Source organism: Ambystoma mexicanum, chromosome 4p (genome assembly GCF_040938575.1).
Source record: "Ambystoma mexicanum isolate Mex_15411 chromosome 4p, UKY_AmexF1_1, whole genome shotgun sequence".
Taxonomy (NCBI): domain Eukaryota; kingdom Metazoa; phylum Chordata; class Amphibia; order Caudata; family Ambystomatidae; genus Ambystoma; species Ambystoma mexicanum.
The window spans coordinates 470,330,937-470,358,338 of NC_090927.1; the positions used below are offsets into that span (position 1 = coordinate 470,330,937).

A 27,402-nucleotide genomic window follows, 5' to 3' on the forward strand; every position below is an offset into this window, starting at 1 on the left:
CACCTCCCGGGGAAAAGCAATGCAGAAGCAGACCAGCTGAGCCGCCTGGGGTTCAACACCTACGAGGGGGAGTTGCACACTGACTCCTCGTAGCCGCTGTTCCAGCATTGGTTCACGGACCTGGATTTGTTTGCATCCCCTCTGAATTCCATGTGCCCCCAGTGTGCTTTGTGCAGGAGGGGGGCGGGGGTGGTCTCTGAGAGATGCCTTCTAGATCTGGTGGCACGGCCGCAGGTGTTGCGTGTTCTCACCAACCCCTCTGCTCCAATGGAGCCTCTGCAATTTTCAGGTTTTGGTGGGTTCCAACTCATACTTATTGCCCCCCACTGGCCCTCTAGGCCCTGGTTTTCGGATCAGCTTCAGTTATGCTCCCACGGTCCTGTCCACCTTCCGATCTCCAGCAGGGGATCCCTGACCCGGTAGGGCGGGGCGGTAGAACATCTGGACCCGGCCAAGCTGGCGCTGGTGGCCTGGTTCCTGACCAACTGAGGCTTCTGTATGCTCCATTTTCGGATAACAACTGGGACATTATTCAGCAGGTCTTCGACTCGGTCCCAGTATAAGAATAAATGGACTAGGTTCTACCATTGGGCTCATGACAAGAGTCTTGACCCTGTCACCTGGATGACATACTGGCTTTTTCAGCACACCTGGCTCGTTCTGGAGTTCAGGTGGATGCGTGCGCACTTACCTGGCAGCCATTGGGGCTTATAAGAATTCCCCTGAGAATGTGTTTTATGCGGCCAACCCAGTGGTTAAGGCCCACCATTAGGGGTTGTTTAGGCTTTTTCCTGCCAGTGCATAGGCTACACCTGGTCTGGGACATCAATTTGGTTCTTACAGCTTTGCAGCGCAAGCCTTTTAAGCCGATGGCCTCTGTGGACATCTGCTTGGTAACACTGAAGACCGTTTTACTGGTGGCTCTCACCTCTGCGTGCAGGGTTAGTTAGCTGCAGCTGTTGTCCTCATTCGAGCTCTTCACCATGTTTCACAACAACCAGGTCATCTTGCGCACTCACCCACACTTCCTGCCCAAGGTGGTCTCTCCATTTCATTTGAATCAAGAGATCTGCCTGCCGGTGTTTTTCCTGAACCCGCAGTCAATGGCAGAGAGGGCCCTGCATTCCCTGGACGACAAGAGGGTCCTCAAGTTTGATCTCTCTCGGACAAAATCCTTCAGGAAGTCAGGCATTGTTTGTGACTTTTGGGGGCTCCTCACCCGGCTCTCATGCTTCCAAGGCATCAATTGCCTGTTGGATGGTTCAGGCCATCTCGGAGGCGTAGACGGTCATAGGCAAACCTGTTCCTAAGGGAATTCATGCCCATGTGGTCAGAGCAAAGTCCACGGCCGTCGCATTTGAGACATACTTCTTGGGATGTCATCATCAAGGCGGCTATGTGGGCCACTCCATCAGCCTTCTGTAAGCACTACTCACTGGACACAAGCTCCAGGCGCGATGCAGAGTGTGGTCAGGCGGTTCTGAAGAACCTTTTTGCTTCGTCCTAGATATGAGACAGCTCCACCCTATGTTCTTGTCTGGTGGAATCACGCACAAGGATGAATGAAAGGGGACGGGACATATGAGTAATTAAAGTTACCATAGTGACTACAGTACTCATAGTCCCCTTTCCCCCTTACTTTCCACCTGCCTCCATGAGTAGGCTACCAAGAACTGCATGGAAATATTGGGACGAGGAGACTGAACATGAAATGAAGATCAATGAGTCTAAGAAGCAGATCACACGCTGTCATAGGTGCCGGTACATTTGAAAATCCCAACCAGCATGGAGTGGAGACCCTGCCTGGGAAAGCTTTGTCATCTTAGTGCGGACCAAGGGATGACCGAGCCACAAAGCAGACCGTGGAGCCAGTCTGCTCAGGGGGTCAGTGAAGGAAGGAAGACTGCAGATGCTGGTTCGCCGTATCGGAGCCACAACAGGAAGGACGTCTCCTTGACGGCCACATGAGCCGAGCAACAGTACCGAAGCTGCCAGAACACAGAGAAGCGCTCCACGGCAAGCCAAGAGCCGCGAGGTACGTAGGGGCAGCTGAGCAAAGCCAACGAGCCTGTGAAAGGAAAGTGGGACTCCATAACGATGCAACCGGTTTACCGCGAAGATCTGAAGAACGCCAAGGAAAGTCAGTGAGTCCTGAGGAGGGAAACTGGGACACCCGGGGGCACTCCAGAAACGTTATCAAGGACAGATGAAAGCAAGCAAAGTGAATGAAAGGCAATTTGAGACCCGAGTTCTTCGTAACAATAACAAAGTGAATGCGAGAAATATACCACAAGGCGAATTCAAGTTTGCAAGTGTGTAAAGTGGATCGTATGAGAAAATGAGAAAAGCCCTGGCAGGGGAGTATACCAGGCAAAGTCAAGTAAGTTGTTTTGTTAACCAGAGAACCCCCCACCCCAAGAAGACTCATACCCTTAGAAGTTTCTTAAGTGTTTTGAAGAGACCCGGGGAAGGGAGACTGCTCCGAAGGAGTGAACTGTGACCCCAAGAGGAGGGAGTTATCCTCTTCGGCTATAAAGAACTTTGATTGTGTAATTGATTAATTGTGTTGGTAAAGAGAAACCGGGGCAAGGGAGCCATCCCCTGGTACTGTGAACATTTGTGTTGAAGTTACATTTTTCATTTGAGCTTGAACATTTGTGCACTTTCATCAAGCCCAACGACATTACCCTTATCACATTAGTTACTTGTAGAGGGAGGGCTAGGATAGGATTTTGGACACAAGACAGACCCTTGGCCTTTGGTTGAGGTAGGAAAATAATTCTTAAGGTAGGGACAGCTAGGCATTTTCCAACCCCCTTTTATTTTTTGAATAAATGTTTATAGTCAAAACTATGAGCTCTGTGTGTTCGCGTCTCATTCCTGGCTCCTCACATAACCCTTGCTCACAGCACGGGCGGGTAAATGGATATATGAATTTAAAAAACTGACTGCGTTACTTTAGCTGTGGGCAACAAGAAGAGTTTGTTTGCCTCACTATTAGGAGAACAAGCAGGCGACCGGCAGTGTATCCAGCAGTGACATCGAACAGCAGTACACATGATGCCTTTTAATAATTGTGAAACAGGTGTTTGGAAAACATTAAGGGTACACTACCCAGACCCATCGGACATGAGTGCTATCATGACGCCAATAATGAAAGCGGATGAAGAGTCCACAAAATACATACAGGAGTTGCAAGAGAAATGGCTTTTGGCAAGAAGGGAACCGTGGGATAAAAACAGTCCAATATTTTATCACATTTTCAGTAGGTGCTTACCGAATGAGGTCCAATTGCAATTTTGGAAAATAGTAGGTATAGACATGAAACCATGGACCAAAATACAAACAATAATAGTTATTATCTGATACGATACGAAATTGCAACACAATCGCTGCAATCCATCGTGCTGTGGAAACAACTTGCTCTATTCTGAAAAATTATAAGTGATGAAAATATTCCAGCTATCGAGATACTGCGTACTAATCCTGAAACAGTTAACAAACAACACTGAGACATTGGAAAAGCTAAATGGAAGAACATCTCGAGAAGGCTGACATTTCAACAGAAATGCTGCTTCAGCATGCGAAGAAAAGAATAATGCAAAATGATTAGATCTTTACAATCCGATTGAAGACGCAATAACACATGAATCTCAATTGTGAAATGGAGATAAGGCCTGTCAATCATTTGCCGAACTACCTGAAACTTTTTCCTGACTAGCATATCAGAGACTCGTTTCTGTGACTACGCCTCAATTTGCTTTCAACACGTGAACGGCTCCTAAAAACAAAGCAAATATCTAGCGCACTAGCGTTCTGTAGATTCTGCAAGAAACAAACTGAAATTGAAACGCTTTTTCATGTCCTAATGGAATGTGAAGAACTGATGAAAAAAAGAAAACTTTACAACTAAATGTTTTTGCGGTCATCATTTCAGCTGAATGCAAAGGAAAGATAGGACCAAATACTGTTAGAAAATAACAAGAAATTGACTTATACGATAATTCAATTCTGGAGCAATATTATTAAAGAGGATGCAATGATCTAAAACTGTCCTTTTTATGTATTATTTTTTCTTTTTTTCTCCTTGTTCTGTTTTTTTCTCTTTTGGTTATGTACAGACAAACATTTATGAATGTAATGTAGAGAAATGAAAAGTTTAGAAATAAACTATATCATTTAAAAAAAGTTTATTTTTGCAGATTGAGGGAAGAAAGGGAGAAGAAAACAGCTAAACAAAGAGAATGATGAGGCGAAATTGATACAAAAGAAATAAGCAAAGTTAACAATGGAAGCAGCAGTAATTGCTAACCCTGTGGAAGGGAACTTTGTGCAGGATTGGTCACAAACAGGGCCAACAGGCTATGTAGCTGTAAGTGGAGAAGGAGTGCACTACTGAGGAAGAGTGGATTTTCAGAGGGGGAAGAGTAGTATTTGGAAGTGGATCTAAAGGTGGATTTGAGTGGATTTGATGGTGGGGTGATTTATTATTATGGTATTTATTCAGCGTGGACCTAGCTTCGAGAAGCGATGGAGCACTTTACAGAGGTATTCACCAATGCAGATACATAAGAGTGCTTTACAGAGGAGTGCAGCATTACAGATGGATAACACAGCGCTTATCAGTGGTAACCAAACAGACATACAGCGGGAGTAGGATACAGGGGGGGATGGAGGAAGGGTTATAGCTGTACCAGGTGGTGGGGAGCAGCGGGGCGGGCAGCGTCTAGGGAGTCAGGGGCGCGAGGAGCGACGTGCTGGCCTAGGTGTTGAGGTGGAGAGACTCCTTGAAGTGGTCGGTCTTGCGTTTTTTTCTGAATTGTGGGAGCATGTTGGCGATTCCGATGCCAACGGGAGGAGGTTCCATAGTCTTGGGATGTAGGCAGAGAAGGCTTGTTTTCTGGTCCTTTACTTTTTGCAGCAGCAGATTTCAAGTCTGCACGTGTCCTGGCTTCTGTTGGTGCGCTGTCCGCTGGTGATGCAGCAGGGCCTAGATTTGGAGCACATGTTGGACATGTGGGAAGACGGGACACTATGCACGAACATATAGAAGCAGGGGGGCAGCAGCTTATGGTTTTGGTCCTATCGAGTAGGGGGAGTACCAGCACTGAATACATTGCAATACCATCCACAGTATTCGATACAGCACAACCTGACCCTCAGAATACTATGCAACAACCGACACAATACCCCTTTTCAAATGCACATAGTGCAATCCAACCACAACAGATGCCACATCCCATGGCAAACACCATGGACATAATGTAACCACAGCAAGCCCAATATACTGCACAGCATAATGTACCATCGCAGCTACAGACACCAAATCCTCTGCAAGCAAACCCTCAGAACCCCCCACAGATGTGGAACACACATTTTATACTGCAAGGTGTTGTACCACATTTTGGCAGAATAAGTGTTGGAGGGCGGGAATCCCTTTAAACTCAAAGACCAGTATATATACACAATGGGATATCCCACTGGCAACTCTGATGTGCCTGATACTATCAGTAACCCCAGACCCAGAAGAGGAATCGCTGCTTGGAGTGAAGATGGGAGACGGGAGATTTTAATTCCTAGCCAATTCAAGAGCAACCTAATACTGTACCAGGGAAGGAGGGTTTCCTTTATTAGACATCATAACGGACACGCCCAGATTTTCTGGGGCAATGACGGTTCCTTTCACAGAAGATTTACCAATAACCGTAGGAACACAAGAAATATAAGCACCTTTTGTTATATTCACGAAACACACCACACCAGTGAACATATTGGGTAGGGACAAATTAAACAGGACCATCTCATTTACTGAAAATGGAATAGTGTGTTCCACTCCAGGTATACACTATCCACGAGCAAAGGCAGTGATACAGGCATTTTGTGGGCACAACATTTTCGCTACTAGAGCCAAATTTATTTTTGCATGTAGTACAGATAAAACTGGGATGAGTGCCTAGAATAGAGGGCAAGGTATTCTATTTATATACAGAATTTGTATTTTGCACATGGTACAATAATTGCAGTGCATTTAGAAGCAGTTGTAATAAAGGAAGCAGCAGTAATATAACATGGAGAAGATGAGGAGGGTATTGCATGGAGCTCAGTTTTGTGCATTGATCCAACATTATGTTTGTCTGATTTAACTGACAAACAACGTTCTCAAGATGACCTTGAGGACAGAGAGGCAATGTTCAAAGTGTGTATACCGTACCAGTTAGTAGTGGAGCATAGGGAAGTACCCCAGAAAGTACTGTTAGCAAAAATGTTTTTACCACATTTTCAAGCAGATTTGGACACAGTGCCCAAAATACTATGGACCAGTAACCCTCATGTTGTGGGTCTTTTAAAAGAAGTAGGGGCAGTAAGAATAAAACTAGAACAAGGAGCAGTATTCCCCCGAGTGAGACAATACCCAATGTCCAGCAAAGCAGATGAGGGAATATATGATACAATTGAACCATTATTGCAGCAAGGCATTATTGTACCATCAGAAACCCCATCTAACACGGCTGTGTACCCTGTAGAAAAAGGAAAAGGGGCTTGGAGATGTATACAAGATCTATGCCCCCTAAATAACAGTGGATGCAGAATTCCCAATAGTTCCAAATCCAGCAACAGTTTTCTGCAACCTATGCACAAATGCAATGCATTTTACTGTAACAGATCTCAAAAATGCTTTATTTTCCATACTATTGCACCTAGACTCACAATATTTGACTGTGTTTACTTAACTCCGCCAAAGACAGAAACATACCGGTTTACCTCAGGGGTACTGTGAATCACCAAGTGTGTTTAACAGAGCACTACAAATGGATTTAGGAAATATGCAGACACAGAGTGCAGTGATATAATCTGTTTATACACTCTTGGTGTGCAGTACCATGAATGCAGGAAAGATTCAGTGATGCTCCTGGCGCGATTAGCGTAGAAGGGGTACAAAGTAGATCAAGACAAACTGCAATACTGTCAAGAGTCAGAAGGAAGGAGAGTGACACCAGAGAGAGCAGAAGCAAATCACAACAACCAGCAACAGTAAAATAAATGCAACAGTTGCTAGGGCTTTGCTATTATTGCCAATCCCAGATGTTTGTTTTTGCCTCATACACCAGACCCCTCTTACAAGGATTAAAAGAAGCACAAACGGGGAAGGGGGCGTTCATTGTCTGGTTGGAGATGGCCGAAGCATTCAATGAACTAAAACATGTGATTAGCACCACCACAGTGCTAGCAATTTCATATTATAAATAATGTTTCTTCTCCCATTCCAATGGTTACGCAATGACGGCTGTCCTCACTCAGATATCTACAGTGGGGCGCACACCTCTGGCCTTTTACAGTGGTGGTTTGGAACCAGTAATGCAAGGACATTTCCCATGCGAATAAGCATTTGTCAGCCGCTGTATTTGCAATTTAAAAATCGATTACTATGGGTTGCACACCGACTCTTTCCGTACAGCATGCACTGTTCGCATTTCTGCAAAAACCAAAATCCACACACTCAACACAGCGTGCCTCAGACTACAAGATAATTCTGCCAAATTCCTCGATTAAAATTGTGAGATGCTGTATTGTCAACCCGGCTAACTTTCTGGCAGAACAAGTGGAGAAGGGAGAACATGTACATGATTGTTCAACATACACTGATGTCTATGATGGTTTACCACATATTGAGGAAGATGCACTTGAGGAGGGAGAGATATTGTTCATTGACAGGTCAGCGACGATAAATCAGAATACTAGTTTAAGGCACACCAGTGCAGCAGTGGTAACATGGGAAGATGGGGAGTTTGAAATAGTGGCTCAAAAAAGGTTTGCACGCACATTTATTCTGCGCTAGCAGCAGAATTGATGGCTATGATTTTGGCATTCGAAATGAGTCCAGATACCCCTATAACGTTTTATTCTGATTCTGCATACGTCACCTCCACAGTACATTCGGTACTGTCCCAATTTAAAAGTAGACCTTTTAGAAAATCTGATGGTACGCCAATGCAACATGCTCAATTATTATCCAGATTAAATGAAGCATTGTCGGACCCTGCAGCAGTAGCGGTGGCAAAATGTGCCGCCCACCCTAATGGAACAGACACGATAGCACGCGGTAATAGTGTAGCAGATTCTGCGGTAAAAGAAGCATTGTACGTGCCCGAGATATTAGAGATAGTGGTGCTACCCCAAATGTAAAACAGCGAATACAGATAACTGAACCCTACAACGCCCTACACCTAATACAAATAATAGAGTTGCAGAGATGCCCCCCCCCCGCCCCTCAAACATAAACATGAACAGGAACTATTGGCTAGGAGAGGGTCCGTTTTTTCACCCACTGACCTAGTTTGGAGACAAAATATTACAGGGAAACAGGTTATGCCACTGAAACTACTGACAGTTGCCCTCGAGCAGCTGCACTATCCTCCACACACACATCAAAGGAATATATAGCAGCAGATTTCAGAGATGAGTGGTTTGTTCTTAATTTAAAGGAAACAGTGTCAATTTATAACAAATTGTGCAGTGTGCCAACGATATAATTGGCTTGAATCTGGTCCTTGTACCCACTGTGATGCAGAATCAGCAGCTCAATTCCTCGTATACCAGGTATTCCCCTGCTGGGGTATTTGTGATATTTATTCAAAGAGATGTGATGAATCTGGCGATGTGACCACTGTCTTCCCCCCATGTGGCCAAGGAATGGCAGCCACTCCCTGATCCTGACCCTGGGGGTGGCTGCCCAAGTGCACCATGTGGAGGGAGTATTTTTATAAGGGCATTTGCCTTTTTTTTCGTATCGGGGGGATTGCCTTCCAATAGGAAGATTACATGTGAAAAAACAGGCTGTGAAGGCAATTACAACAAATTTTGTAGACTGGTCATTTGAACTAATTCCACACCATTCCAGTATAAAACAAAGTTTATTCAAGTTTCATTTCACAAAAATCTAAAAGGCAGTAAGACAACTGCTAGTGTTTATATTTATCACAAACTCATAAAAGTTATATATTTCTCACACAGGCTTTGGTCATAAAGGTTTACTTCAAAGAAGTGGGGTTAGTACGTGATCCTACAGTCCTTTTCGCAGACTTAGTTACCCTTCTACAGGATTGCGACTCGGAACACAAACTATACAGATCTTACTCATTTCTTATTTTATCAACTGTAATTGTTATTGTTCACGTTATTTTCATCTAGGGAGATTCTAGACTTTAATCTGTCAAATAGGCTTGATATTATGGCCTGCGGGATTGTCGACATATGTTTCGGCTGTATAGAGATTTATGAGGCGCTATTCCTAGTGAGATGTAAGAGGGGGTAGGTGGCACTAGCTTTTTAACTACAGTCAAGAATAGTGCTTAACTTGCATTAGATTGATTACAGAGCAAGTCTAGTGATTTCAGGTGCAAAAGGGTTAGGGTTTCAAAGCTACTTGAGACAAGGGAAAATTGCACAAAACACAACCGATTGTTGCCAAACGGTAACTCTAGAATGCACTATTTGGAGGACATTGTTATGGAGAATTCTTAGAAATGTGCTAATTCCCTCCACCTTAGAGACTCCCCGCAATTTTCCTGGATTTTGAGGACTTGATTTTTTTAACCTGGAGAGAGCGAGACCCTTTTTTTTCCCAGTCTCGTGTATTTTAATGTGATTTTGAACTCTGTTTCTTTTCCTTGTGGAGTCTGACAAACTCCATACGCATCATCCTTTACATTGTGTCACACAGCACCTTCAGTGCAGTGACACAGGGAAGTTGTTCAGATTTCCCCATGGTTTAAATACCTTCTCTGGGATAAACTACTATTTCCCAGAGCAGTAAAGGGAAATTGAATTTACTTACATTTGCAACTTTCTAGACGAGCACACACTATCTTACAATCGGGTGCTGGAGGGGTTACCTAGTATCCCCTTTGTCTAGCTTCTCATGTAACATTTTTGTTACCCTTTCCTCACTGAATGGCTGGTGGCAGTGGTTTACTCTTAACTACCGTGATGTGCATTTACCACGGGCTGCGTTCGCAGCTGCAGTAAAGCATCCATGGGTGCCATTTTTGTCAAAATGTCCCCGGTCTTCTTTTTTCGCCGTTTCTTTGTGGAAAGGTCCTTCTTGAGATTTACTCTGCGCTCCAAACCAGGTTTGGTCCCTTTGTTCGCTTTGCCTTTGGCAGGATTCACAAGTGAAGCCTGCCTCTGGCTCCAGGGTGTCTGGGGTGGGCAGGAAGTTGGGGAGGTGCCCAAAACCTCCTGTGCTTAGTCTCCTAGGAGACCCATATGCACTTTGTTTTGATTGGCCGGCTGACTGTCCATCAAGGACAGCCACCCTGCTGGGTGACTGACAGCTAGGCTGGAATGAATGGGAGAGAACTGAATAAAAGGCAAAGCTTTTTGCTTGGAAGGCAGAGTCGACCACTGGATGAAGGAATCCGAAGAAGAACTTGAAGAGAACGCCTACTGCAACTCCAAGTTCGGATCGATATAGAAGCACCCGCAAGGACGACTTCTCCCCTTGAGTTGGTGGGACCAATCAACTCCAAAGTAAGCCACCTGGACATTCTCTCAGAGCTGCTTGCATTTCAACAGAGTTGCTACTGGAAACCGAAACACCAGGGAGAGGAACACCAGATTGTGTGCGTTGCTTGTAAGTTGGCCAAGAACTCCAGGAAGATCATCCGGACTCCCAGGAAGCAGGATTGACCAAGCCTGAGCCCCCTCAACAGAGTACGGGACCCCAGAAGCAAGGAAAGTCCATCTCGACAGCCAGAAACCGCAGTGTTGCAATTTGCGGTATTCGCGAGGAGCTGAAACACTGAAGTGCACTTGTTGGAAAGATTGCCGGTTGCGAGCGGTGACCATTGCAGTGCAGGAGTCCCCAGACGTCCTCCCTCTTGTCCCCACAACTGAGACCCAGGAACAGTGAGATCTGCAGAGCTGCACAGGAACAGGAGTCATCTGCTGCACTTTTTCCTCAATACAAAGGTACTCAAGTCTGAGAGAACTTGCCTCTTATTGTAGAGTTGCTTGCATCTTCTACTCTCACATGTCTAAACAGCTTCTGGCCCTACATTCGATTCTTCTTTTCTTCAAAGACTTATAAAACATTGTGCAAAGGCTTTTCTACTTACCTACCAGAAGTGCTTCAGCCCATATAAGACCTTTGCCCATTGACTTTGGCTTTACCTGTTATACTGAATGACTCTGCTTAGGGGATCCAAAAGTATTTGCCTGCTTAAGAATATTTGTGGTCTCTTGTTTGTTCTAATAACCTTTTCCTTAGACCAAGTTGTAAGAGTATTCTAAATGCACACAGTAAGATCTTAATGTCCCTAGGGCCCTAGCTATTGAAGTCGCCTGAGGGTGTAGGCTGTAACTGTGGGCTATCCCAAAAGGGTATTTACTGATTTTGAAGCTAAGAGTGTGTAGTTTTGAAGTGTATTTGTGTGTTGCTTTTATATTGCTCCCTTCTGAAGAAGGCTTATTCTAACTTACTGATAAACTTTGTTTGGTTCGCCAAAGACCCTAGTCTAAACTATCACTACCACATCTTTACTTTTAGCTTAGAGTAATTTCCTGCTGTTTCAATGCTATTTTTGTTGCTGCTTTTAGGAATTGGTCAGGACTTTGGCGCAGAGTTGAGCTATTTCAGCTGAAAGATACCATGGTCACTGCTGGAACATGCAAAGTTGCATCGATTGGGGCTTGGAGGGACAGTGACATTAAAAGAACATTGCTAGTTTCTTTTGCCTTTTTGGATGTCTTGATGTTTTGATGACCTGGAACTTGTTTTCAAATTGTAAAAAAATATGTAAGCATTTTAAATCAATAAAACAAAAAACAAAACAAAATTGCTAGTTATTTAAAATAGTTCAGCTGGCCCTAGCCAACATCATACAAATCAATGTTCTCCAAAAAACTGGATTTTCACATATGTTTGCCTGGCATGGCAAAAATACCATGGCCAGAATTTGCTTTCCTTTCGGACTTCAGTTCTTTATATGTATGTTTACATCAAACCCTGCTTTTTCTTAACGTAAGCATTGTACTTTACAACAAAAAATATTCCTAAGCCTTTTGACAATTAGTTTTTTAGACATTATACAGATTGCAGAAATGCATAATTACGTTTTTATATATGTTTCCATTGTGTTTAAATATTTTTCTTTTGCTGTCTTTTCTAGGATGTTTTGCACAGACATGCGCTGTATTTAATTGTCTGTATGATATGTTATGACGATGGGCTGCTAGCAGGAAAGAGTTTGCTTGCTTTGAAGACAACAGATGCCAGACATGAAGAATGTAGCCTTTGGGTTTATCAGTGCAACAGTTTGGTAATGTACCTAGTGTTTGAAAACTTCATGAGTGTTTCAATTAAAACAGAACATGTTTTGACTTTAAATTTTCTGTATGTTTACAGGGCCTCTCTTAAATAACCATGTGTATAGCCTATTATTTTATCGACAAACCATGAGCACAGTTAATAAATATAGTTGTTGGGAGAACATAAAGAAGTGCACCTCATTTTTAGAATTTCTAAATGTTTTCGTTTTGGCTACAAAGCTCCACCTGTAAGCCGAAACGAATGTATTAGAGTACAGTTAGGGAGAGATGACATATGAGAAGGGACACAATGCTTGTAGGCATTATTTGATTACTTACCCACGCTACTCTCTGCACATTCCCGTACGCGCCCCATTCCTGCCTCTCTCAAAACACACCCTCCTGGGATCTCTTAGAGCTAACGTTATAAAGCCTTAAACTCAAGCTTCCCACTCAAAGTGCCTGACATGGGTTTTTCAAAGCAGACTGCAAGTGAATTGGGAAGTGGTCATGCTAATCTTGCTGTTCTTTCTCCAGTTGCTGCGACTGTATCGTGCAGAGGGGCGGAGCATCCCTCATCTGCTCTTTGCTACTGCTTTCAAAACTGGCAGTGCGGCACAGAGCGCAGCGCGGACTGCAAGTGGATTATGAAATGGTCTTGCTGTTCTTTCTACAGTTGCAGCTACTATGTTGTGCTGCGGGACGGAGCCTCCCTCCCACGCTCTTTGCTACTGCTTTCAAAACTGGCAGTCCGGCACGGACTGCAAGTGGATTGGGAAGTGGTCTTGCTGGTCTTGGGTGTCGAGGGCGAAGAGGCAAACTCTTGCTCGCTAATGCTTTTGTCCCGTAAAAAACTGTTAACTGTGAAAGGCTGGGTAAGGCTGTTTTTCCAATTGACAACTGCTAATTGACAAAAAAGGAAAGTCATTAAAGGAGTCATTAAAGTCTAAATTAAGGAGTGGAAAACTAATAACGGAAAAGGGGTTGGCGGCTCTTAAGGCCCTTGAAGATAGGGACTTGCAGCCGACAAATAAGTTTGGATTGCAAGTGACATAAATCTATGATGCAATGTTCATCGAACAGTGTTCTGTAACCACACTAGTGGTAGGGGCGGGTGAAATTCAAGGCATGGAGGTCGGTGTGAATGCATCCAGTAAAGGAGACTCAATTACAAAATAAAACCTTCTTGTATTCGGAGGTGGTGAGGAATACTTGCTCAACCATAGTTGCACCTTCCGACAGGAGAGGGGCTGCCGACAGAAAATGAGGCACAAACTGTGTTGGCAAATGAGAAAAATGAGAAAAGTCCTGTAAACGTTAAGTTTAATTACGATACAGAGCAGCAGTCACTACAAGCGTTTGCCACTCCCTAAAAACATTCTACGAATATGGCTCAGCAAGAGGGGCCAATCAGGGCAAGGGAGAATAAACTGGCCCCGGAGGTGCATGGAAAAGAAAATACAGGAAAAGGGCTCCAAGTGTACAGAGGGTGTACAAACTACAGAACCGGAAAACTCTTTTGAGCACCTCTGTAAAGACACAAAGGTTATCACAAAAATGAACATATCGCATGAGGCAATCAGGGTTGGAATCCGGGTTGGAAATAAATGGGTCTGGTTGATCCCCAGATGAGCTAACCGCGAGCCCTTTAAGAAATACATCAGACGATCAAATCACACTGGGTAGACCAAGGCCTATTTCGAAAAAACCCTAAATGAAAATTACTTTACCCCCAGAAATATAACTATGCGACTAGACTCGCACATTCTACCACAAGTAGAGTCATTAGGGCCAGCGTCCCTCTCAGCGCTCCACCTTGTACAAGAGTCCCTGCTCAGACTCTATGATAATGTCAAAGAACAGTCCAAGAAAATGCCTCAAAGCTAACTATGGTGGATATAAACGTTAAACAACTACTGTTGACCTTGTTGGGCTCTCAGAGACGTGGAAACAACTGTGCCGAAATTAGCAAGGTGGGAAGTTGGAATACAGAGCACCAGGTACTGAGTAATAACGCGTGTGGGGCAGGTGCGCAGCTGGTTACTGTGTTGGTGGATCCACTGATGCTACTGAGTGAGGCGCCGGATAGCCCCTCTGCACTTGTGGATCATTGTTTAAAGGAAAATGAAGTATATTCGGTAGCCTTGAGCTTCCATAATGAAGTCAATGAAAATGTCCCTGTGGAAACTTTGGATGATCCCTTACCAATAATGGATGATTAAGTTGGTTGGACAAAAATCAGCAGACAACGGATACAAAGGGGAAATTGTAGGAAAAGAAAAAGACAAAAAATGTACCAGCCGTAAATGGAAACAAGCTAAATAATTCCCAAAGATTCTTTAACAGACTCAGATTTCAAACAGGAACGGAATCAAACAAATGAGGAGGGTCTGGAGGTGAATTTGGAAAGTAGGGGCAAGGCTCAAAAGAGAAAGCAAAGCAAAATCACCAGACTTCTGGAAAACCCAACTATAAATAACAATGAGGCTACGGCCCTAGCATTTCAGTCTCAGGAACCTAAAGCTACTAACTCGGAGGACACCGATTGTACTATACTTTCTGTGCATCTTAGTGACACTCTGACACCGCCAGCGCTACAAAATCCTGAAACTGATAGTGGGTTAAGTGGAACAACCCAGGCGGCCTGCATGACCGTAACCTCAGACCAATGGACTAGCGGCAAGTTTCATGGAACCACCAAGGGTTGCACGATAAACACCCAAATATGTGGCCAAATGCACCTGAATAAGGGACACATGTTAAGAATGTTCAAGGCAATTCCAACGCTGCGGGCTTTGCGCTCTGACGACATTGAAAGCGTAGCCTTTCCTGAAAAAGGAGCTCAGAGGGGGTGTGTCTTGGCACCATGGTGAACGGTTTGGTCTGGTGAGAACTCCCGGCCGTGACCGTGTGTTTACCTAAAATGCCCCAGCAAAATCAAAGTTCCTGCGAGCAGAGTCGGCACTCTGAAGAGCCGGGAGGCTGCTGCAGCTTATGCCTCAACCTCGACGTCCTAGCCTGGAGGGGGACCGAGTTCTGCCCGAGTCTCCCAGCGAGATGACTCGGCAGTGGCGGGATCTCAAGATGGCAGATCGTTGAGTCGCGTAGCCCGGCCTCCCTTCACCGATCGGTCTGGGTGGGAGTGACAAGAGCTCACCCAGGGGCTGGCAACGGCAGATTCCTCCAGGCCGATAAGAAGCAGAGCCATCCAGCAACCCCTGTGAGACGTGCGTACCAGCGGGCGGCAGCCGCAGTGACCAACGGCGAAGGCGGCAGGACCCATCTCCTGACGAGACCTAGTGGACTGATCTACTCCGGCGGCGGAGGGCCGGAGCATCGGGTCCGGAGACAGCCAGCAACAGCAGGGAGAGTCCTGCCACAGAAGAAAGCAGTGTGGAGCCCCGCCGTCCCCCCGAGCCCACAAGTTCTCCACCGCCTGTGCCACGGCAAGCCACTCCTATGCAGCTTGCCCTCGGCTAAGTCGGGAGCGATGGGAGGAGGAGACTTCCAGCAGTGCAAGGCTCGGCGTCCGCTCTTGGAGGAAGGTAGGGCGGCACCTGCCGCATCATACGGGATCTTCCACAGGCTCACACCCCAGCTCCCCTGCTCCAGCTCTCAGGGGAGGGCGTGGGACACCTGATCGGCCGTGGATCACCCCGGGAGTGGGGCCCGAACTTTAACTCGAAAAGGGGGCTGTGGCCCTCTCCCCTTACATCACCTCGCAGCTCCGTGGAGCCCAGCAGATCTTCCCCCAGAAGCTCTGCCCAGCCCCGGAGGAGCGGATCTGGCTGGGTGCGGTTGGCGGCCCTGCTGCTCCCCACCGGAGCTCTAAGATATTAACATAGCACTGCGGCCAGTCACGCTCAGCGCCCCACGGCAGGACCACCAGGCAGAACAGATCAGCCCCGGGGGCCTATGCCAAAGGGGGCCCCCTGTGAACTAAAACAGCCCACTCTGGGCGAGGGGCCGCCCCGTTTCCCACTAAAACCACAGGGAACAATGTCCAGGAATCTGAAACCGTCTAAGCAAACTGACATAGCTACCCTGCTGTCTACCACCATGGGGGAGAAGACTAAGAAAGGGCAGCATAATAATACCGCAGGAGCACCCCTTGATCCCAACACCGAGATGCCAACCCAAGCAGTTACTAAAGCAGACCTCCAGGAGCTCCTATCTGCCATAACTAGGGAATACCAAAAAGGTACAGAAGAATTAAAAGGCAAAATCTCGTCCCTAGATAGGAGAGTGGGGGGAAGTCGAAACCAGGACAGAAGAAATAGAAAGAACCCTGTTTGAGCAAAACTTCGAGATCGGGGAGGGGGAGGACAGACTCACTGCGCTAGAGGCCAGATGTGAAGCCCTCGAAAACAAGCAAGAAGAAGCAGAAAATAGGTCTAAGCGCAACAATATCCGACTGAGAGGAATCCCGAGTTCCGTCCCCGAGGAAGAACTCAACACCTATGTCAACGACTTATTCCGCTTCATCCTAACGCTCCCAGACGGAGCCTCCCTGGAATTGGACCGGGTTCACAGGGTTAGAGCCAAACAAAATGCAACCTCTCTGCCAGATGTCCTAGCGATAGTCCACTTCTACAAAGTCAAGGAAGAAATCATGCGTGAAGCTAGAAGCTCGGCCCAAATTGGCTTCAGAGATGCCGAAATATCCCTGTACCAAGACCTGGCAGCGGTCACACTTGCAAAAAGAAAAGCCCTTAAACCACTCACCGAATGGCTGCGAGATAGAAAAACGACCTATCGATGGGGGTTGCCCACAGCTCTAATCTTTAACTGAGAGGGCAAGTCACGACTAATCCCCTCCCCCAGAGAAGCCGAGCGCTTCATGAACCCGGATGTCGAGGCGGGGGCCCCCGGAGGGGCTGCAGAAGCCCCAGAGAGACTCCATAGGGAACCCTCTAGGTCCTGGACCAAGGTGGCAGGGCGCCACAGACCCCGAGGTCCACCAAGCAAAACTAAAAGGGATAACAACCTCTAAGTAAGAAGCTCCCACCAGCTGCAGCTTTAAGCGGTGGGGGGGGGCGCCGTGCCCCTTCCCGGACTGAACACCTACCTGGCAGGAAGGGAAACCGAAATGGCTCTTGCTGATCCCATAACATGGACTAGTTATCCCCCAGGACCCTCAAGCCAAGTCGCCCAGGCGACCCATCAGCCTGCCGGAAACTGATCTCAACCCCGCCAACGAACAAACGCCGAATATCCTCAACCTGTACTTTACTGGTCAACAGAAGAGGCACAGTTTGCCTCCATCAGAGTTATTACACCGGTCCTGCCGACTGCCCCGTTGGTCGAAGGCTGGTCCGGAAACCTTGTTATTGTAGCGGGGGGTAGGGGGAGGGAGGGGTGGAGGGGCAGGGAGGGGGGGAGATCCTCACAGAGGGGGGGGGGCAGGTGGAATAAGGCAGTGAAAAATTTGGAACAAGTTACCTTCAGGGAAGACTACGAATGGAACTGCCTTGGGCTCAAAGGGTGGGTTTGTTAAACAAAACACTTACCATCACGACTTGGAACGTATAAGGTCTCAACGCACCAAGAAAGCGGAAGTCGGTGGAACACAGACTAGATCAATTAGCAGCTGACATTGTCTATCTCCAGGAAATTCATCTGATAGCCGAAGACGAAAAGCAGATATGTTTCCGACGCTACCCTAAATGCTACTTCGCCACAGCCGCACAGAAAAAGTCAAGATCTGCCATTAACTCCGATTACCATCAAAAGAGACCCAGAGGGGAGGCCTCCTAATTGAACTACCAATTACCCTGGTGGCAATCTACGGTCCAAACAAAGAGCAAGACCAGTTTCTCTGCAACCTCCTCCCTACCATCACCACCTTCTCTGCTAGCCACTTACTAATCGGAGGAGACTTTAACCTTCCCCAGACCCGAGCGTGGACTCTTCCAGCCTCAAGGGAAGACTTCAGCAAATACCTGGCCATGGCCGAATTCCTATGGGAAACAGAGACAATCGACATATGGAGACTGCGCAACCAGGGGGAAAGGGACTATACCTTCTCTCACATGTCCACAGTGGATATTCGCGGATCGACCTCTTGCTGGCCGCAAACACCATGGCCCCCTATGTGGAGGAAATCCAAATTGGGCATATAGCAATCTCAGATCACGCCCCGGTCACGATGATGCTGCTTCTACATGGAGCTCCAGAACCTACCCAACGGCAATGGAAAATGCAAGATCACATCCTTGCTGACGTATCGGCCAGCTCTGACCTTGCTGAGGCGATTCAGAACTACTTCACTGAGAACACAACCCCAGACTCTTCAATGGCAACAGATTGGGATGCCATGAAGCCGGTTATCCGAGGGGTGGCAATGGACACAACAGCTAGACTCAAGCATCAAAATCTGCTGAAGCAACGAAAGCTGGAGGAAAGACTAGAAGAACTGGAAAACAAGCTTAAACAACGCTACACGAAAACCGAACCGAGAACTAAAAAGAGCAAAAAGAGAGCTGGAGATGCACCTAGCAGATCGGGCTGCCAGAGCATTAACCCTGCCCCCTTTCCCCTCCCCTCCCCCCAGTTGTTATTAGTGATTTTGTTTTTTGTTTTTGAAGAAAATTCATGATTTGCTATGTTTCAGTTATGCCCAGCGCTGTTTTCTTCTCTTAAATGCTATAACAAGCGTGAAAAGTATGTAACATTTGAAGATTTGCATGGCTTGTTGTGCCAAAATAATAAAAATATTGTTGGAAAAAAAAAAAGAAAAAGGAGCTGAGAGAGCTGTATGCTACTTTTCATCAAATCAGTTAGCCAAACTCATCTGGAAAGATAGAGAAGCTCTTCAAACCGTAGGCTATGAGCTGGCTGAATTCTGGTGCCCAAAGCACATAAATGAATTTCTGGAGCAAGCTTTGGTAGTCCAGCAAATGTCATCTACTGCCTTAACCTTGATGGGCCCTGGGGGTGCTGCTAAATCTGGGCCTGAGAATTGGTCGTGGCTTGAGGCTGCAATTGAAATGTTCAATAAGTCAAAATTAAAAACCGCCAGTCTTTAACACAGGGCCACTTAGGGTGTTCTCGTAGAACATTTGCGGTTTCCAGAAACTAAATGGGTCCCTTCCTGATTACTTGTCCACTGCTAATATCATTTTGTTGCAGGAATCAATGTCTCTAAATACAATTGTTTTAGATGGATACCAAAGATACAGCCAAGAGGTGACTAGAGACACCAAAGGACGTCCCAAGGGTGGTCTAATAACTGCTGTTGACCTTAACCTTAAATTCACACATACCGAGGTTGCGACGCGGTCAACTGACCTAATTGCAATTAACATTTTTCTTTCTGGGTTGCAAGCAAATGTTTTGGTTGTGAATGTATATTGAAATAGTGAAAACCTGTCACTCTTAGACATACACTCTGAAATGGACGAATTATTCTCGGGTTGGAGAGGTAACCCGGGGGGAAAAAGAGTGGATTTTAAGAAAGACAGCTTGCTTCAATGGTGTCGCACTAGGTTCACAGTGAAATTATTACTTGGGGAGTTGGGATTTAAACATATGTCTGCCTAAGGAGGAGGATATAAATAGTGGTTTCTTTACTTGATGTAGAGGTCCAATATAATCCTGGATTGATCACTTTTATGTCTCCACCAAACTAGCTAGCATATGTGAGCCACTGACCAAAGGAGCTGCTCTGGGTAGCGACCATTTTCTGTTGGAATTGAAATTGCAGTTATTATCTCCCATCACTGCCTTCGCTACCTCGGCAGATCTGACAGTAAAATGGAATGCTAGGGCATGCAGGACCTTTATGGCAGCATGGGAGTTACATCTAAGGAAAGTAGGAATAAATGCTGTTTCTTTCTCTGCAGACAATTTCAATCAACAAAGAGCACTTAGGGGAGGCAAAGACAATTAAGAGGAAGGCCCTGCGAGTTCTGGCTTCTCAAGAAATTGGAAGCTTTGACTTCCTTAAATCTAAGAGGCTACTCAACATGGCCCACAAGCGATTTTTGAGGCTGTACAGGCAAGAAACCCATATCAGAGAAAATCGAGGGGTTTTTAAAACCTTACTTGAGAACGTTAACTCCAAATTCTGGTCACTCATAGGTGGGAAACCAAAAGGGTCCAAGATTAGCATGGAGTGTTTGATTAAGGAACAAGATTGGGAGGCCTATCTTCGTACCAAATACACCTTGCCAAAAGGGGAAGGTTTTGCCCCTTATAAGAGACAGGACAAACATCTTGGTTGTTTGTGGGAGGAAGATGACATACTGTGGGCAATTGGCAGAGCGAGACCTTCCTAAACACCCGGCCCCAATTGTATTCCTCCCATGCTAATCAAAAACAATCCAGGGGCGGGGCTGCGTCCTCTTGGAGACCTATTCAAGCATGTTTGTAATACCCACAGCGTACCTCACACATGGAGGGCAGCCATAAATATACCCATATATAAGCAAGGAAACAGCACTGACCCCAAGAACTATAGGCCTCTTTCCTTGCTGGATTCTTCCAGTAAAATTTTGCAACCTTGCTATTGAGGGATCCTGTAGCCCACGTCTTGTCTAAGAACCTACTTTCGTCTTACCAGGTGGGTTTTTGTTCAGGAATGGGGACTTCGTTAAATGCTTTCACCATGTCTCACCTACTAGCTGCGGTCAAAAAGAGGGTGGTGGGGACCATATTTATGGGCTCTATCGACATGTCAAATGCCTTTGAAACAGCAAGTAGGCATATTCTGTGGACAACTACTTGCTTGGAACATTCCTGCTAAGATAGTGCAGGTGTTGGCGTTGCTGCACACAAATCCCTTGGTTAGGGTTAGGCTGAGCAGGGAGGGAGTCTTGATAGGCTCAATATCCACCCTTGTTGGCCTGCATCAGGGTTGTGTCTTGGCTCCCACCTTGTACAACTTACATACGTCTGATATGGAGAAATTGTGGGAAGTAGGTAAAACTAAACCGATGAAATAAGGCACAGTGACACTGGACTGGATTGCCTTCGCAGATAACATTATATTGTTTGATAAAACCCCAATTGACCTGTATAGAAAGCTTTGTATTTTTCACAGCTATTATGTAGACAATAACCTAAAAGTCAATGGAGAAAAGTCCAAGGTTATGATATTAACTAAAAGGCGGCCTAAAACCTTTGATTGGAGAGTGGGTGATCATTCTCTGGAAACAGTGAAATGTTTGAGGTACTTGGGCTACTGCTTGTCCAACAGTAGTGCCAGGGTGGGTTGGAAAACATTCCTCAAAAGTACATTCTTTCCGCTGTTCACTAGAATGAAAAGAATTCACTCGCAGCTATGTCGTTTCTCACTTCGCTCACTTGTGCAATTGTATCTGCTCAAGGTGGGACCAACGTTATTGTATGGTCTTGACATCTCATTATCTGATTTGGGGCCCTACTTAAATACGCTTCAGGGGGATGCTATGGAAAAGAGTTTTGGGGCCTGCAAACTCTGTTCCAAACGCTGTCATCAGACATGAGTTGGGGCTGGTCCCCTTGTCAGCAAGTTCGACTTGGAGAAAACTAGCAGAGTTTGCCAGGCTGTTAAACTCTCTGGCTAACTCTCTTTACCAGCAGTGGTGGGAAGACCAGACATTGCTTTCAGCAACCACGATTAATGACTTCAAAACATGCATGATCGAAATTTTAACACAAATTGGCTGTTCGAGGGAGCAGCTTGCTGTTAACATGTGTACTGTTAAAAAGGAACTGAAAGGTACGGAAAGGAACGGAAAGGTAATGGGGACAGAAACAGTACTGATGTGCATTGTAGATTCTGCAATATCACCTACATAGCGTAAAGTTTAAATCACTTGGTTATGGACTGTTATGCACTCAGGGAGCTGAGAGTACAGTTTATGGGGTCTACACATTTGATTGAGCCATTATGGACTAGGCTATTGTGGAGAAGTCGACAAACTCTGATTTTATCATTGTGTGCTTTCTTACGGATACGCAAGGTAAAATTGGAGACCTTTCAGAGTGCGGCTTAAAGCGTTCTCTGAAGGTGCAAATAACATCAATTTACACTTTTTGAAGTGGTTACACCAAACAAATGTGTGGAGGGACAACAAGCCAATCTTGCATTGGGGAGAAAACTACACAAAAGGCGATTCCTCACAATGTGCTGATGTTCGGATGTAAAAGACAAACTGTAGTATTTTGCCGTATGTTGTCTCTTTATTCTAACTTGAATTTTAATTTGTAATTTACTTTTTCTTTGTTTTTCTTTATTTCTTTTAACTTGTTTCGATATTGTATGATGATGTGAAAGGTTTTTACCTTTTTTGTCTATAAACCAAAACACAAAAAGCAGTCTTCTGAGAGCTATTGGTTGAATTAGTGCTGTAAACGCACTACTGATGTAATGGACATTTCTTAACCAGGTCTACCTTTAGAAACTTGATTTATCACATGGCCAGGTACATGCACCATTTTGAAACTGCTACCATTAAATGCCAGTTAGTACCTTACTGTAATCCCTGGTGAATACCTTTCCCACAAAAGCCACAACTGTTGGCAATCGCTTTTTCAGGATAAGGCATCCCAGTCCTGATTTAGGGGATATAGGTCCAGGGGAGAATACCCCAAATTTAGTCAAACGTACCTCCTCTTTAGTGTCCATAATAACTGAGGATATTCACCCAAAAAAATCAGCAATGGCTACAATTGTCGACCCTAATCTAAGGAGCTTTGTCCTGGACTCAAGAAATATCACAAATGTGGACAAACCCAGGGAATTCGAATCCAGGGATTCACTGAAGAATAACATCTTGTCGTGGGCCTTAACTGGGTCAAGACTCAAGACCTGAAAGTCCTTTTGAGAATACAACTGAATAAGTGGTGCTCTTCTGATAATTCTGACTGTATCGTTATTGGTTGCGGTTTAAGTAGCCTACCTTTGTTTTTGAAAAGAATCACAAACCTGCATGCAAATGTTTCCACCACTAAATTAAGAATTGTATTGGACTGACGTATGTATTTCCCCTGAAGGTGGCTGTACAATAAACTCTATTTTACTTTATTTTTAGATGTTGTTTTATTGTTATACATCACAGATTGTGTGCTCAGTCTTTGAACTATTTATTGTCTTGTAAGCGTTTGTATGTCGGCACCCTTAAGCCTCAGTGGGGTCAGTGGAGCATGGTATAAATAAATTCAATTCAATTGCCAATGCTTGTTTTGATCTGTCGTAGATTTACAAACTTGTTTTAATATTCATAGCCCTTGATATGATTTTGACATACTTTAAGACTAATATTGGGTTCGTTGATTCTGTGGGATGCCTTTAAGTTCTTCCTGAAAGGTAGGTGTATGTCCTTGGAGTTTGGAGTACTGAAGACCATCAGGCTGCAACTGTCGAGATTGGAATTTGAATTTAAGGATTTGGAGAGGAAACTTGGTGAGACTGTCGATGAGAGCGTACTGGGGTTGATTAAAGGGGCACTGGACTGCTTTCGTTATGCAGCTGACCGTGAGGTTAAATACCTAGCGTGACCCACTATGGTGAGGAAATATGGGGGAGAGGGGAGGCCCGGTTGGCATCTGGCCGTGATGTTGCAACACGAAAGGGGTAACACAGATGTGGCGGCGGTGCGGGACGAGAATGGGCAGGTGGCGGCTGACCCAGAGCAGATTCTGGAGGTGTTCTATACATATTATGAGCTGTTATGTGTCGCGCAGTGACGCAGAGCTACTGCGGGTATTCCTACGCAGGACCTCATTACCAAAGCTAGACCCAGAAAGCTGTTGAGGTGCTTGCGGCTCCGTTCACTTCAGATTATATTCTGTCGGCTATGAAATCGTTGCCTAGTTTGAAAGCCCCCGGGAGTGATGGTATACCTGCTGAATTTTATAAAGAGTTTGGCTCAAAAATAGCCAACCATATGTTGGCTATGTGGCAAGAAGTGGTGAGCTTGGCCTATCGTTCACCCGAACCGTCCCTGGGTTTGTCCCCGGCAGGTCTGCATCGCTGAACTTGCGGGGCCTGTTCGCTATTCTATCACAAATTGATCCTAAAGTACAGGCAGTGGCACCTTTGTTAGACGCGCAAAAAGCCTTTGACACCGTAGAGTGGGATTATTTGTTGTTGGTCCTGCAGCAGATGGACATACCTGAAAACCTCCTTGCGGCAGTGCGGCTTCTTTATGCAGGGGCTAACGCTCACATAGGGGGGGTTTTTGCAAGCGCTCTGTGCCATGTACACTGGTGTGGGGGACGAGGCAGGGCTGCCCGTTCTCGCTTCTCCTGTTTGCTTTTGCAATCGAGTCGCTGGCGGCACAGATCAGGTAATTTCATTATTAGTGGGCTGGCTCTAGGTCGGGAGAGGGAGCGGATATCTCTTATACGTGGACAATGTCATTTCATACTTAAGGATCCGGAGGCCAACCTGCTTCCCCTGGCCCATGAGGTGGAGGAGTTTGTCAGATTCCCTAGGCTTCATATAAACTGGTCAAAATCCATCCTGTTTTCGTTGAAGGCTGGCACAGTGAAACTGGTAAATGTAGAAGCGTATAGATGGAAGCAGGGCTCGGTCAGGTATTTGGATGTACAGGTCAGCAAGTGTTTTGACACCCTCTTGCACGATAATCATTTTTCATATCTGCGGACCCTTCATGCTAAGGTTGATAGGTGGTGCGCTCTCTCACGGTCCCTTTTTCGGGGTGTTGGATTGGCCAAGTTGGTGGTGGTCCCTAAACGGTTGTTCTACTCTCAGAAAGTCCCTGTTTGGCCAGGTGTCTTTTTTGTCGGAATTGAGGCTGTTGGTGGTTAAACTGGCGTGGCATCCCGGGTTCGATGGGACACCCTAGTTCTGCCATGGGATGGAGGGGAGATTGGAGCTCCGGATATGGAGGTATATTTTTGGGCGGCTCAACTTTTTTTTCTTACTGGATGCCGGGCTCAGTTTCCTTTTCCTTATGTGTGCATTGAGAAGTGCTCGGTATGTCCTTTTTCGTTGCATGGTTCTTTGATCTCTATGCAGGTACAGGACAAGTGCAAATTTGACCCAGCGGCCTGTACCATTCATGCGTGGAAGAGGGTTCTCCGGTGATTACAGATGGCGGCTCCCTATGCCCTAATGCTTTGTTTATCGTGGATAGAGGTTCTGCAACCAACATGCAATGGTGTTATAGTAGTCGATTGGGGGACTTTGGGTATTGCACACATGTTTGATCTATATCCTGACAGTTTTTGTCTCTCAAGATCAGTTTGAGAGGAAAGTTGGAGGAGAGCTTTGACAATGTTTTTAATATTTGCGGCTTTCAGAGCTTGGTCTCTGTCTTTTCCAATGCATCTTTGCCGCTGTTGCAATATCTTCTGAACTCTGCGTCGGTTAAGCATGCAGTCACCCCATATAACGGATGATTCTGCGGGACACCACAAAGAAGGTGCTGAGATAAAGGGAGAAATGGGAGGAGGATGTTGGTGCTCCTTTTTCAGAGAAGCAGTGGGGGCTGTTACGCGACTGTGCGCACATGGGGCAGTAAGCACTAGACTCAAGATTAAGACTCTACGTAGGGTCTACTTGGCCCCATCTCGTATCCAATTTATCTGCCCCACTGGAGATGGTAGGTGTCCTCGGTATCCGGGTGGGTTTGGGGGAGGGGCAGCAAACTTTCTTCATATACTCTGGTATATTCACTAAAATATTGGGCCATGAGATCCCATGTTGTGAATTGCTGTGGTGTCTGTTCGGTTGGCTCCCGGTCCTACCAAAGCACTATCAGAAATTGTTGGTTACAGGAATGATACTGCTGGCGCGGAGGTGTATCCCGGTTAAGTGGACCGGTTCTGTGGCTCCTGTCGGTCTCCTGGCTGAGGCATATGACCTGATTTAGTGAGGTGGGCCAGAACTATGGTATGTTTTGCATATCAAATAGGCCTAAAGATATTTGGAGTCCCCTAGTGGCATATCTGGGTGCTCAATGGCTTGGGGATTGACGGCAGGTAGCGGGATCTCCGGTTCGGGTGGAGCGGGGGGGGACGTGGACGACATGAGATAGATGCCTTGCAGCCTTGGGGAGGCTGGGAAAATCTGAGGGTGTAATACCTGTATGTTTAAAGCTGGATTTGATCCTTATTTGCTGCACTTCACTTGTGACTGCAAAGTGCCGGCATTGGAATCCCCAGCCTGCAGTGATGGATGGTTTGTCTATGTTCCTTTTATCGCACAGCCATTATTTTTTCTTCTCTTGCAATTGTTTTGCTGTGTATGACGTGAACCGAATAAATAAAGTTATACAAAAAGAAAAAAGAATATTCTTAGCGTTCGGCTAGGGATCCTTAATTTGTAAAACACAATTGTAGTAAGTATCCCTTATATTAGCTTTGCTGATTGGTGGCACTTGTGAACGTGAAAACTGATAGGCCGTCTTAAAACAGAGAATTTAAGTTTGTGTTTTCCTTAAAAAAGCAATTGCTAAGCCTCATGAAAAACCAGTAATTGCAGAAATACTTAAAATAAAATAGCAACATCCTTCCAATTCTACCAAGGCTGCTATTTTCCCATTTCTTTTCCGACAACAGTCCTGTGCAGAGGCTTAGCAAAGGACTGTATAACAAGTGGGGTGTTGGATAGACCTTCCTTCTTGAGTGAAATCCTCCCCACTTTGTCCCACAGCATTTTTGCTGGACCATTGAATGTTTTGACTGATTCTCCTGATTGAGAACCTTTTTCCCTACTCATTCTTTTACTCTAATCTTGGGAACCCTTTTGTATCTCTCTTTTGATATTCTTTAATGGAGTTATGCTTTTCTCAATGTTTTCTGACATCTACATTTTATTATAGCAGCACACTTTAAGTGCAGTGTTGCTGGAAGTTACTTGAGCTTCCCTTTTTATTTTACCCGTGTTAACACACGTTACCAGGGCAGGGGGGCACTGTTTGTCCCTCCTTTATTTTATTTTGTGAGATCAGCACACACCACCTTATGTGGAGTGCTCAGAGGAAGCATCGGCTCCCTTTTTCTCACTGTTTCAGTGATGCTTAGTTACTGTAACAAGTTAATCTGACAGACTGGTGGCAGTGTACCTTTTTGCACAATTGTTTTGGACTTTTGTCACCGGCTGCCATCACAGCTGCGACAGGGGACACTAGGGTCACC

The 27,402-nt window shown here is 45.6% G+C and overlaps 1 protein-coding gene across 1 annotated transcript in view; it reads left to right on the forward strand.

The window, feature by feature from the left end:
- The window catches only part of ITGB1BP1 (integrin subunit beta 1 binding protein 1), a 269,425-nt gene that overhangs the window by 124,736 nt on the left and 117,287 nt on the right, over positions 1-27,402 (forward strand). Inside the window, exon 6 of the mRNA XM_069606001.1 lies at positions 12,171-12,320. Within this exon, the coding sequence (XP_069462102.1) occupies positions 12,171-12,320 (150 nt within the window). The remainder of the gene's footprint in view (positions 1-12,170; positions 12,321-27,402) is intronic.